Source organism: Pygoscelis adeliae, unplaced genomic scaffold (assembly GCF_000699105.1).
Source record: "Pygoscelis adeliae isolate BGI_AS28 unplaced genomic scaffold, ASM69910v1 Scaffold57, whole genome shotgun sequence".
NCBI lineage: Eukaryota > Metazoa > Chordata > Aves > Sphenisciformes > Spheniscidae > Pygoscelis > Pygoscelis adeliae.
In genome coordinates this window covers 5,846,327-5,859,215 of record NW_008825615.1, presented here as the reverse complement: position 1 = coordinate 5,859,215, position 12,889 = coordinate 5,846,327, and the positions used below count along the sequence as shown (strand labels likewise).

General features: G+C 40.1%; 1 protein-coding gene across 1 annotated transcript in view; it reads right to left on the bottom strand.

Moving 5' to 3' along the window:
- Nucleotides 1-2,114: 2,114 nt before the first annotated feature.
- IMPG1 (interphotoreceptor matrix proteoglycan 1) overlaps nt 2,115-12,889 on the bottom strand; it is a 72,788-nt gene continuing 62,013 nt past the window's right edge. Inside the window, exons 13-16 of the mRNA XM_009333233.1 lie at nt 9,887-10,455; nt 8,884-9,103; nt 4,846-5,056; nt 2,115-2,154 (exon numbers count right to left, since the gene is read on the bottom strand). Coding sequence (XP_009331508.1) covers nt 2,115-2,154; nt 4,846-5,056; nt 8,884-9,103; nt 9,887-10,455 — 1,040 coding nt within the window. The remainder of the gene's footprint in view (nt 2,155-4,845; nt 5,057-8,883; nt 9,104-9,886; nt 10,456-12,889) is intronic.

Sequence of the window (12,889 nt, the reverse complement as noted above, 5' to 3'; positions counted from 1 at the left end):
TTGATGCTCAGCCATAGCAGGCCAACTGGATGTGGACTTGCTGGCCTTATGTCTCAGTCTGAACGAGCTGATCCACTTGAATGTGTAAATTCTAGCTCATTGTCATGTTCTTCTTTGGCCCAAAGAAAGATGACTCTCACAGTCATTTTATTCCTCGTATTATACTCTGTGTGGAGCAAGACACACCGAGTTCCCAGAGACCTAACCGTGTAGAGAGCTAGCTGCGGTTCTCAGCTGCTTGCAAGAACTTGGGTTTTCTACTGAGCTCAGAGAGAAGGAAGAGCAAGTTCTTCACCTGGACGTGAAACACGTTCCTTAATTCCTGGATGACTGATGGGGTAAAAACCCAACCAAACAAAACCCCCTCTGATAACTAAGTTCTGCAGTTGTTTTCCATGTAGTGACCCTATAACTAAACTGGAGACATTTTTCATGCTTGGGAAGGAACCGAAGGCTATTTTAGCTTCTACTGGAATTTTATGCTTATTTTCATTGACACCTTTATAAATACAAGAGCTGTACTTGCTGTAGATAATATGTCCTAAAAAGCTGTCACTGCTGTCATTACACATTGCAAAACAGAATTTAAAGACTGGATTTTGCAGTTTGACCTAAGAGTTCTGGATATCCTCCACCTCCTGAAAATGCAATTCAAGTGCCATATTCTGTTTTAAAAATCCTAGCCCCAAAGGAGATTTCCAGATTGCGATATGGAAGTGATGCTCTTTGTTTCAGCTAATGAAAGCTGTGTGATACACACATTTTTCTTCCTCCATCGTCTTACCAAGCCGTTAAAAATTTATTCAACATAAGGGCTCTGATGTAAACACTCATTTTGAACTTAAGTAGTGGTGAAAAATGGCCGAAAGCGCCTAATTTTTTTTTTAAACCCATTTCTACTTTGTGCTTGCCTCGCTTCTCACTAGATTGATTTCCTTAACTAGATCTTGAGAAGAACTTTGTCGATATACTTTTGACGATTCAAATAGAGTCTAGAATGACACAGGCCACAGATGTGCCATTTTATTCCTCTCATGAAATATTTAATGCTTTTGTAAGTAGTAATTTTAAGTAGTTCAGCTGCTATGAAAGTTTATTGGTCTACAATTACCCGCAGACACATTTCTTTTAAGATGGGTGTAAAATACTAATTGCAAACGCCTGTGCGCTTGTTCTTAGCAGCAGCGAAGCCAATTCATTCTCGAGCTTTCCCGGGCTGCTGCTCCCTGCTGACTTGTCGATCTCTATCGCTGCGTTCCAGTCCCCCACTTGTCAGCTCAGTCTGTAACTGTCATCTTGAGTACTTGAAGAAACCAGACCTGGGCAGGAATCCTCTGTTTGATGAAGATCAGTGAAAATAAATCTTTCTCTACGGTATCATTACTTGTTCCTTTATTTACGTAACAATGTACTGGCTCAAGCCAAAGATTCACGTAGCCCGGGATCCCGTCTCGCATCGTATACACCTAGTGCCGGGGCAATCCTGTACTGATACTTCCCTCAATAATAACGGGTACTAACAGCTATAGTAAAACCTTTTTGTTCCTGATTGGGCTGTGATTCAGAAAAATGAAAATAGCAAAGTAAAAGCTTTTTGTCTACCTTTCAAGAGAGCATACTCTGATGCGTCAGAATTAAGAGACGGTCCGGCAATTTTAGAGAATTTTTTGACTCAGCTTGTCTCCTTTCTTTTTTTTCCCCAAAGATACAAGAGGTTTCAAGTTGCAAAACTTGAAATAATGCTTGAGATATCAGCAGTATTCTGCTCAAATTAGAATTCCTACTTGTTCAAAATCTGTGTAGCTTAAACAGGCACAAGTTACTTTTAAATTATCTGTGTTGCTTTTTATTTTAGATGTTCCTTCTTCCTTCATGTGTTTCAGCGCCTGTCACATTAGCAAATGAGTATACAGAATGGAACTTTGTTGCATGAAAGCACTTAAGAAGGGACCGTTGTTTTCATATCAATGAGCTTTTCTTTGTATAGAATTAGTACAAAGAGGCTTCCTGGTAATGCTGACCAACAGGAAACTCAACAAATCTTTAAATCTTGTGAAAATAGTCACAAACCTTGGTTTTGTCTGGCTGATGCTGGAAATGAAGAATTTCGGAGACTAACTTGTCAGTCTTGGCTTTGTAAACTGGTCTGGTGACCTACAACAGTTTAAAAAAAGAAAAAGAAAAACAAAACACTAGATTAATTATTTCACTACATCACAAAAAGCACTGGGATAGGATGGACCACCAAAGCCGCGCAAGAGAGCTGTAAGAAAAGCAGTTCTACAATCCTGTTAGGAAACCTACACAGCAGTAGGTGTGGAAAGCAAATAAATGAATTAGTCTTTTTAGTTCTGAAATTGCCAAGCAAGAGATCAGAATCAAACTTGGTTTAGTTGTAGAGTTAATACATGAAGATGGACCTGTTATTTGAGGTGGGGCCGTTTGTTGAGGGGTAAGAAAAGCATTTCCATGCATTTTACCTCCACGCTGAATTGTGTGTTCAAGTTCATGCAGTGCTTCGTGGTCAGCGATCTCTGAGGAACCGACACAAGCACTTACACTACACGCCGTATGGCAAAAGCTAGTTATGGGTACATCGTGTTCAAAAGCAGGATTAATCCTTACAGCATTTTCTGAATTGCAGCTGTTGAGAGTAGAACTTCTACAATGCAGAACATTTTTGTTTAGGTAAGATTTTAAATTGCAAAAGAAAAAAGGAATATTTTGAAATGTGAAGAAAAAGATCGTGAGCAGCTTACTGCAAATTAGAGTTTCTTTTGCTTTCTCTTCTTAACTTAATAATTAAAATGATGAAAAGAAAAACAAGGCTTAGTAAGCCAAGAATGAGAGGTTTAAAAATGAAGGGTTGTATGGGTTCTGGAGCAAATTTTGCACAGCGCTGTCCTTGGTAAAGCTCGTGTCTACGTGCAGGACATCTAAAACAGGGAGAGGAAGAGAAAAATATACAGAACTTGAAGGCAGAAGATACAGAGTACCTCAAATGAAAACAAAGGAAAACCTGCAATTACATATAAACACCGTATTCCCAACACAATTACTTGTTATGTGTCCGTATGAAATAATGTGATGGATAATAGAGGAAAGAAAATATTCTTAGATTCGTGAGAGTGAGCGTTAAACAAAAAGACACTGATACATTCTTTGCCAACCTACAAATTTTAAGGAAATTATGCACTTGGAACATCTCTGACAAATTTCTAGCCCCACAGGTGAAGTTGAAATAACATTTGCGGTTTAGAACCTTAGAAGTTCCGGTGTGTTTTGGAGTAATGTCTGAACACTTCTTTGAAGCCTTTATGCTGTTTATTGGTAATTTTAATCTGAGTAGCAAGGTCTGAAACAAGAGTTCTACTACAAATGGCTCCCTTTGAAAGCAAGGGAGAAGATTGCCATATTTTATATGAGAACGCAGGGCGCTCAGTCAGTGGAAGAACCAGCCTGGTTCTGAGTAAATTCACAAGCAAAACAAGTGCTTAACTAAAGCAAACGATAGGCCATAATTTTCTCTCTGCAGACTGTACAAGTTTGCACAAGCTGTCAGTCTGAGACTGGCGGTAAGTTTGTTTGTAACTTGCTAGAATTCACGAAAAGTCTCATTTATTACTTTTAATACTTTCATCATTCCAAATGATGGTTTGGTCACCACTGTACATCAGGTCAGGGGTTTTTCTGAAATGGGAAGGTTATTTTCCTTAGTGCGTTGGTCTTGGAGGAGTAGGCTATACCCTTTGCTACTGGAGTAAAGTTTTGAAGAGGACCTCTTTAGCTCACAGGCTGATTCCTAGTACAGAATACTGCAGCTGCACTACTGTGACTCCGCAAGTCAGGAATTTAGCAGTAACTGTGGTGAATTCAATATAATCTTCTGTTATCATTTCTGGGACGCCCACTGCAGAAAATGAACTACGGCAGTTATGTTGTTACAGTGAAATTATCTCATGAATAATTTGCTCAGTAGTCTTGTTTTTTGACGTTAATCCTAAATACACTAAAAGATGTACCGTTAACCTAGCAAAGTCAATATTAAGGGAGAATAAACAAGTGCAAGAACTGTAACTTGTCTCTTGCTTATACACGTGGCTGGTCAGCTACCGTGTGCCCGTCTGGTACACAGAGTTTCACATAATGCTCTGCATAGTCTAGTCTTGCAATGAGATGAAACCTGATACTTTTTTTAAAAGAGAATTGATGTGGTCAAGTACTGTGCTAGTTCTCAATATTGACTTAACATCATTTCGTGTAAAAATCCTTGTGGGATGTGTTTGCAGTTACGTGGAGCTGCTAATCTTCAAGTCTTTCCCAGAAAGCCCTGAAAGCAGCTTCAGCCTTCACGTGCTTTATTGGGTGGTCTGGAATCAGAATAGTGTTCATAGGTGTGTTTATAAGAATACAGATTTCCTTTTTAATACAACTCAGAAAACATTAATGTCTTAAAATACCACTATGTAACCAATAGCAAAAAGGTGAACGTGTTATTTCATTTTTCCGAGATGTATTTGTAAATCTGAAAAGAATGCGTGGTTTCGTACTTGTCATCTCTGCTAATGATGCTGAATTTGTAATAAATTTCTAAAGCATCTCTAAAAAAATAACTCGATCATGACGTTCTGTGTGTACCAACAGGCAGAAATGGATTTGTCCATAGCGAGACTATTTATACTGAAGAAGGGCATTGCAATATAGCTTAAAGTCTCTGAACGTGGAGGTCTTGGCCTATCAGCATAGTTTATGCTGTTGAAGAGTATATACTCAGCCCTGCTTGTTCACGCAATAGACACGTCAGGGGTCCGTTAACAGAATTCATGTTAAGCACCACTTATTTACCTGCAGACAGCTCCTCTTCCTGGAACCAACTCGCATTTCCCACCATTGACGCAAAGATGGGGTTCCAACTCACACAGGCTCTGACAGGGCAGTCCGTCTTGGCTTGCGTAACCAGGTTTACAAAGGCAGTCAGCCTCTTTTGTCCACTCGTTCATTATGCATTTGGAAAACTCGTCACACGCCATGAATTTGCATGGGTCTGCCTGATCAGCTGTAAAGGATGGGTAAATCATTAATTGATGCATTACCCCAAAGTAACTTGGCAGGCTTTGTGGCAGCTAGAGAAAACAATGCGTGTTTACTGGCCTGGTACTTGTGGGTGTTAATAGGAGGATAGAGTCTAGCATAAAAGGACACACATCTCTCTCTGTAGATGACACAGCAAGCATGCAAGCTTCTATTTACTTGTACATTTGTTTACCCCATCACTGCAATTTCATTTTCATCATCTCACTGACAAGGATTTTCACATTTGGATATTTTTATCCTTTTTTTACTCTAAGTACTAGTTTTATACTCATGGATACTATGCGACAGCCTTGCATATGTGTAAGAAAGAGTTTTGACTATAATCACCGTTTAGGACACGTCAAGGGGAGGGAATTAGATTACTGAATGTTGCACAATACTATGAGGACTGCAACCCAGAAATACTGGCACCGTCCACAGAAAATATGTGCTTGCAGAGCTTTTTTGGAAGTGATATGTTAGCATTGGGAAAACTTGCTTTTTTTTTTTTTTTAATATTAGTAAGGGATGCCTCTGTGAGATTAAGGGAAAATGAGTCTGCTGATGTTCATAGGAAGGCCCAAATCAGAGACAGCTTAAAGTCCTAACCTCACCTGTCAGACAAGTCTACTCCTCCTTTCCCGTTCTCTGCTTCAAACTAGAAATGGAAAAAAGACCCAGAAGGAGTCATTTTAACCCAGTGCTCAGCCCAGCTGTGCGCTGATGGGGTGATAAGGAGGAGGGCTGCGTCCACCAATCCTGTCTCATGGAGGCGGCTTCCTGCGTACTGTGGGGTAGAGCCCTTGGACAGAAGGCAAAAGATGAGAAGCAGACCAGGGGGTACAAATTCTGTTCTTGCCAGCAAACAGTTTCAATCAGATGTGTGAATCCAGAAAGGTGAGGGGAAAAAAAAAGTGTACAAAGACAAGAAAGGAGAGCACAGAGAAGGACATGAGAGCAGATACACGGATGTGAGCTGGGCTGCACAGGACAGTGGGTCCTGAGTGACCGGACCTGTTCAGAGCAAGTTTGCAGATGTAGTCTTAGCTGTAGAAAGGAACTTGGTCTCAGGTCTGGTCTATAGAAATCAAAATCACCTAATACATCAGTGCGGAAGCAAAGAGTCCCTTTTTAGTTATGTGGGCTTAAAATTTCTAAGAAGAAAACTCTGTAGTTTAAGAAGAAGATTCGTACTGGATATTGCAGCTAGTACCTGTAGGTACTATCTGAGCTGAGAATTTTCTTCTGGAGCCACTTCATGGCCGTAGATGCTCCGTAATACTAATTTCAGTGACAAATGAGCATCGCATTCCAGTAGCACTGGAAATCTCAGACACACTCTAAGATATGGTTAACTGGTAGAAATTAATGCAGCAGAGCTGTTCACTTTTAACCCCTCTATAATTCCATGGCTAGTTCTTTTTTTTGAATTTAAGACTAGTGAGTTTTAGCATGCTCGATTTCCCTTTGCTATATACAATGTGCGTGTTAATTTGGGATCTACTTTGCTGCTGGCCTGTAAATGTATGTACATATGAACTCTAACAACTCGGCATCAAAGTAATGCAATAAATTACAAGGTAACTTTATTGTCAGGCAAACCCTTGCTTATATGTAAAAAAAAAAAATAAAATTATGTATATATTCCAAGTACTTTGCTCTGGTCATTGTTACTACTGATTAGGAGTTACAAATTTTAGTCTCCAATGAAAGAAAAACAGTTGGCAAATCAAAAGGGGATATTAGTTCTTACAGATTCTTTTACTATCCCACACAGAATTGCACTCCAAGCAAAAACAAAACACTCCTGAGAGAAAAATGGTTAACAAAAGAGTTTGTATGATTGAGTAATTGATTGAAGCATTAACAGCTGCATTAGCTGCATGTCTCCTGTAAGTCTCTCCCCAGTTTTGATGGTCACAGTTTACCTTCATGCTCGTGGAAATGAAGGTTGGTACCGCTAGTGAGGAGACACAGGCTCTGCCTAAGCGTTACCCGGGGCTGTGTGCTACAGCCCTGCAGTTTTCAGAAGCTGAAAGGTCTCAGCGCGTTTCTGTTTGAGAAGTAGAGTTCGGGATGAGCGTTTTGCTGGGTTAGAGGGTCATTTTTTTGTGATAATGTTTCATTTTCCTTAATGCAGTGTTGGGCTACGTACCTGCCATACTTTGTCATCTTTTCTGTGTTTTCACTTTGTTTAGATTACAAAAAAAATGCATGCAGGTATTTTTATAAGCCTGCTATGTTATTCTGTATGGTATTATTTATGACCGATGCAGTCAGCCCTTTGCAGCTGCTGAGTCTAGGTATGTATTTTGGACTGTCAGTTCCCATCAGTGTTTCAATGTCGTATAACGTTATTACCACTAGATGGCTCCTACTTTCACAATAAATAGGAATTTGCTTAAATTACCTTAATTTACTGAACAGGTTGGGGTTTTTTTTCTTTGTTGTTTTTTTTCTGAAGTGAAAAGACAGTAGGGCTTTGAAACACCTGTGTGGGAGTATACTGGCGTTCTAAACATAATTTCTTCTATTTTGACATTTTACTACTGCTCATAAGCCTTGAAAGAACAGCTCTCTCCTCAAATTCATTGTGATATAGTTTTCTTGAATTAATGTTGAAATACCACATCAGTAAAGCAGCTGATATGGATGAAAATGAAAGATTTTAACAAATTTTCTGTATTTGCCTTTTAGCAACTTTTTCATTTTAATTTTTATTTAATGAAAATTTACTACTGAAGCAGAGAACATGCAGTAGCCCAAAGTTGACTCTTTCTAGTGAACTCATTTATTACTTTATTCAGCGAAGCATCAGTTTATCATGGTAGTATTTGAAAGTTTAAATACTGTGATTTTGTTAACTAACTTTACCACACACTACCCATTCGCTTAGTGGCCACAAGGAGGTACGTAAAATGAAAACAGATTAGAAACTGCCTCCATGAATTGTAAATGGATTTTTTCGTTCTGGAGTTGTCAGAGATCTGTATGCAAAAAGGCAGCTTAACCAAAACTGCTAAAGGCATCTGCATGCTAAGGTGTTGGTATCGTTCTTCTCCACGCCAATGAAATTAAATTCAGCCCTGAAATAACTACCGGAACCTGAAAACAGATCCAGGCTTCAATTTTATAAAAAAATATAGTTTTTGAAAACTTTAAGCTTCCGACATTGCAATAGTGTCCAGATATGTTGTTACTGACTTTCTACTCTTTAACAAAGACCACTGACTTATTTGAAAGGTATTAAATCAGGAGGGATTCTGGAGTTACAAATCTATGGAGTGCTATGTACAGTAATGCTCTGGTCAGTGAGTATCTGTAGAGAATCCAATTATTCCTAGAAATTACCTCCTTCTGTCTTGAAATCTGTAGCCCTTTAAAAAGAGGTTTAATGATGCTCTAAACTATGGCTTGCTTACAACATTGCAAAAATCGTCAGAAATAATGTTTACATACTCAGGTGCAAGATTTGCATAAGTCACTCCTGTAAACCACACATGAGCCTTTATACCTGTCTTCGCCCAGCCCTTATTCTAGAGAGTTTTTAGTTCCCTATATTCGGCTCTGAAAAGCAGTTGGTGTGCATGCACAGACCAACGCCTCCACCCAGCATTTCATTATAGTATGAAAATATGTCTGCAGATAATTTGCAACATGGATTTTCTTACTACTCCTGATCATTGGGAGGCTATTGCTAATATCATTATTTCCAAAAGAGTAATACTTCTGAAGCTGTAGCAATCTGGAAGAGATTAGCTGCTTGGTTTTGGTTTTGCTTTTGCACATACATTATTAATTCAATCTTACCTGGCTCAATATCCAGGGAATAGCTGTCAATCTCCAAATTGAGGTGTTGGGCTGCAGCATCACAGAAATCTTCCAAAACGCAGTGTACTGCTTCCGTGATATTGTATGGCACTGTCCTGGCAAATTTTATTTTGCTATTCACAATCACACTTCCGTTCCTGAAGTTAAGTATTTCCAGGTGCTTAAAACCTGTAAGGTTGGACTGAAGATATGGAAGTAGCTGCAAAACAGAAATTTGCCTTTATTTTAACTTACTGTCAATGTCTACCGGTTATTAATTTCTCTTATAGTCACTTTTCATTTTCAAGTACACACATCACACACTTATTTCTCTGAATTTAATACAACTGTTAAACTCCACCACCAAATTCACTTTTCTGTTTAGCACTATCTTCTTCTGGACTTTTGCATCTTTCTCAATAATTTATTGAGATGGATGGGCAGCAATTTCCCCTGTAATGAAATGCACAGCAGTTGGAGAGTTTATTCATCTGGAAGAGAAAAAAATCACCTCGCTCAACAGCCAGCTTTAATTATTTTCAAACGTTCAATCCAGGCAGGTTAGGGCATAGCATAATAGGCATGTTACTGAGCTGACCTGCTGCCCTATTGTACCCATAGAGAAAATCCATATCTAATCACATTACCCCTGCTAAGCTATGATATATTTTAAAAGGCCTATTTTTAAATCCAGCATGTCGACACAAGCCTCAGATGTAATCTGCACTGCTATACTGTTGACATGAATCTAAGAAAGCCAAATAAATTACGTGCCAGGCATATATCTGGACTCTCTTGAACAAGAAAAAACTTTCATCGCTGACTTCATAAATTCTTTCTTCATAACCTGAGAGCATCCCAGGCTTATCGGTCCTTTAAAAATACAGCTTATCAGACCAAATTGTAGTAGGGTCTGATATTGTTAAAATACTGTGCTCTTCAGTGTATTTCTTTAAACTGTGCCCGACTACTGCATATGTTGTTCAAGTTGCTTTTCACCCACCAATTGCATGAACTGTTGTTCTAATGCTTTGTATTCTGTCGAACTCCTGTTGAAGAGGTCATCAGAAAAGTGCATGTTGGTTACCCTCAGGCTGAAGAAAACCACTAGCTCTTTGCCTTTGGTTGCGGTTGTCATGGAGCTGGTAGTTACATACTTCAGCGTAGGAGCTGGGGTGGCTTCTGCAGGCTCAGCTGTCAGCACTGAGATATAACCGCTGCCATGCTCCACTTCATCCAGTGCTGCTGTGCTTATCACACCGTCATCTAACTTGGCAGCAATATCCTGCACTCCTGTCCCGGTGCCATCGGGAGGAATGCTCTCAGATGCGGGCACCGAGGAATCTGGTACTTCAAGGGACTGTTTGATGATCTGAGAGTGGCTGTAGGATGGGCTGGTTTCTGCAGGCAGTGGTGCTCTTTGGTCTGATGGTAGCACGTCTGTAATAACATCTTCAGGCTGCGTGGTAGAGAGATCATGTGAGCCAATGAAGAAAGGCAACGTATCGTAAGTGCTGGCTGTAACTAAAATGTCATCGCCTGATGATTCTGGTTCATCCATGAACTTAACTGCTGCAGAAAAACAGAGAAAAATGAATAGCTATTTTGAAAAGCAAGCATAACAAACGTCAAGCATGGAAACAGCATGTATATTGTATTTCCGCTGAAGCATTTTTAAAAACAAGCTTTAACACTATCTAAACATGAAAATGTTATTTCCATCACCAAGGAAGGACTACCGGAATAAAACACCTCATCCACATGTTTGAGTGATGAGATTTCTGTGGGTGCTGTGTTTAAATAATAATTACACTTGGTAAATATTTCCTGAGTCATTCCAAAGCGTATTCTTGTTTTGAAGGTACATAATCACACTGTCAGTTTATATTGACTGAAAGAGTAGATCGCAGCTTTGAGCTGTCTGCTTGGATCACTTGCATGCTGGAGTTATTCTGTTCCCCTCTGAGAGAGGTTAAAGCTATTATTTGCCAGTAATCATAAAATGTGGTTAAGAAAAACAGTACAGCCTCTTCAGGTGCAAACTGTGCCAATTTACCTAAAGACAACAGCACCGGTGAAAACAAATTCAAACCTTAAGAAATCATCTGCTGCACCTGAAGCAGCCATTTGATCCAGATGCTGAACTTTTACGAGGTCCTTACTGGGTCTTGGCGTGGATCTAGGATGTGTGATACCTTGTCCTGGTTTCAGCAGGGATAGAGTTAATTTCCTTCCTAGTAGCTGGTACAGTGCTGTGTTTTGGATTTAGGGTGAGAACAAAGTTGATAAGGCACTGATGTTTTAGTTGTTGCTAGGTAGTGCTTACACTAGCCAAGGACTTTACAGTTTCTCGTGCTCTACCGACTGAGAAGGCTGGAGGTGCACAAGAAGCTGGGAGGGGGCACAGCCAAACTGGCCAAAGGGACATTCCATACCATGTGACGTCATGCTCAGTACATAAACTGGGGGAAGCTGGCCGGGGGGGGCTGCTGCTTGGGGACTGGCTGGGCATCGGTCGGCGGGTGGTGAGCAATTGCACTGTGCATCACTTGCTTTGTGTATTATTATTATTATTACTACATTATTATTTTATTTCAATTATTAAACTGTTTTTATCTCAACCCATGAGTTTTTTCTCACTTGTGCTCTTCCAATTCTCTCCCCCATCCCACTGGTGGTGGGGGGGCAGAGTGAGCGAGCGGCTGTGTGGTGCTCAGTTACCGACTGAGGTTAAACCACGACATAGCTGTAGCTGAGATCCAATTCTAAAGCATGATGAATGAGACTCTTTGAACATGGCTTGCAGCTATCTGGCCACAATGACTTCACAGAAAACGGTAGCCTCCAAGCAACAGACATCTACCCAAGCTGACAACTTTGTCCTTCTCCAGTGATAGATGTGGACCCCTCACGTGGGACTTTTAGCAGCCCCCTGCAGGCAAAATCACTTATCAGCTGATAGGAAAGAAGTTTTTCTCCAGGTGATGGACTCTTCAATCCCCTCCACACTAATTTCCTCCCAGTAGCCAATGAAAGTACCAAGGGAGGGCAAAGTTTTGCATTAGGAATAACCCTGACTGAAGGAGGTGGCAACCATCCTGTCCATGGCATAGGAGTTGCCCATGGATGTTCTTTATGTCCCTTTCCGTTTCCTTGCTTCTAAATGAATGAGGTCCAATCTTCTGCTTATTGTATTGCTGTTTTTAGGAAAAAATGTACATTTTCAACAAAGAAAAGCTTAATACTAGATAGCTGTCTATTTTCTTGACACTGTTAATTTCACAACACGTACTAGCTCTTTGCTTCCTCCCTGCAGATACAATGCCTTGGTCTAGTGTGGATTATTTTCTATATAGCCATAAATAGCCCCATTCTGCTAGGCTGACCACAAGACATGGTATGTGGTTTTACTAGAATTAGATGCTTGAAAAAAATTTTCTCCCATGTGCATAAACTTATGTTAAGAGTTGCTACATATATATTTTTTCCTCTTTGTCATTTGTTTCATTATGTAAGTTGTAGTATATGTATCGTGATTCAGTGATAGTAGTGTAAAAAGATAAATAAAACACATGCTCATAAAATAAAATAAAACAAGTTAATAATATAAAAACAATAAATAGTATAATATATATATAAAATTAATATATGCAAACAATAAATAGTATCAATAGATACTTTGCCATCCAGAGGGACCTGGACAAGCTCGAGAAGTGGGCCCGTGTGAACATTGTGAGGTTCAACAAGGCCAAGTGCAAGGTCCTGCACCCGGGTCGGGGCAACCCCCAGTCAATCCAGGGGCTGGGGGATGAAGGGATTGAGAGCAGCCCTGCCGAGAAGGACTTAGGGGATACTGGTGGATGAAAAGCTGGACATGAGCCAGCAATGTGCGCTCGCAGCCCAGAAAGCCAATCATATCCTGGGCTGTATCAAAAGAAGCATGGCCAGCAGGTCGAGGGAGGTGATTCTGCTCCTCTACTCTGCTCTGGTGAGACCCCACCTGGAG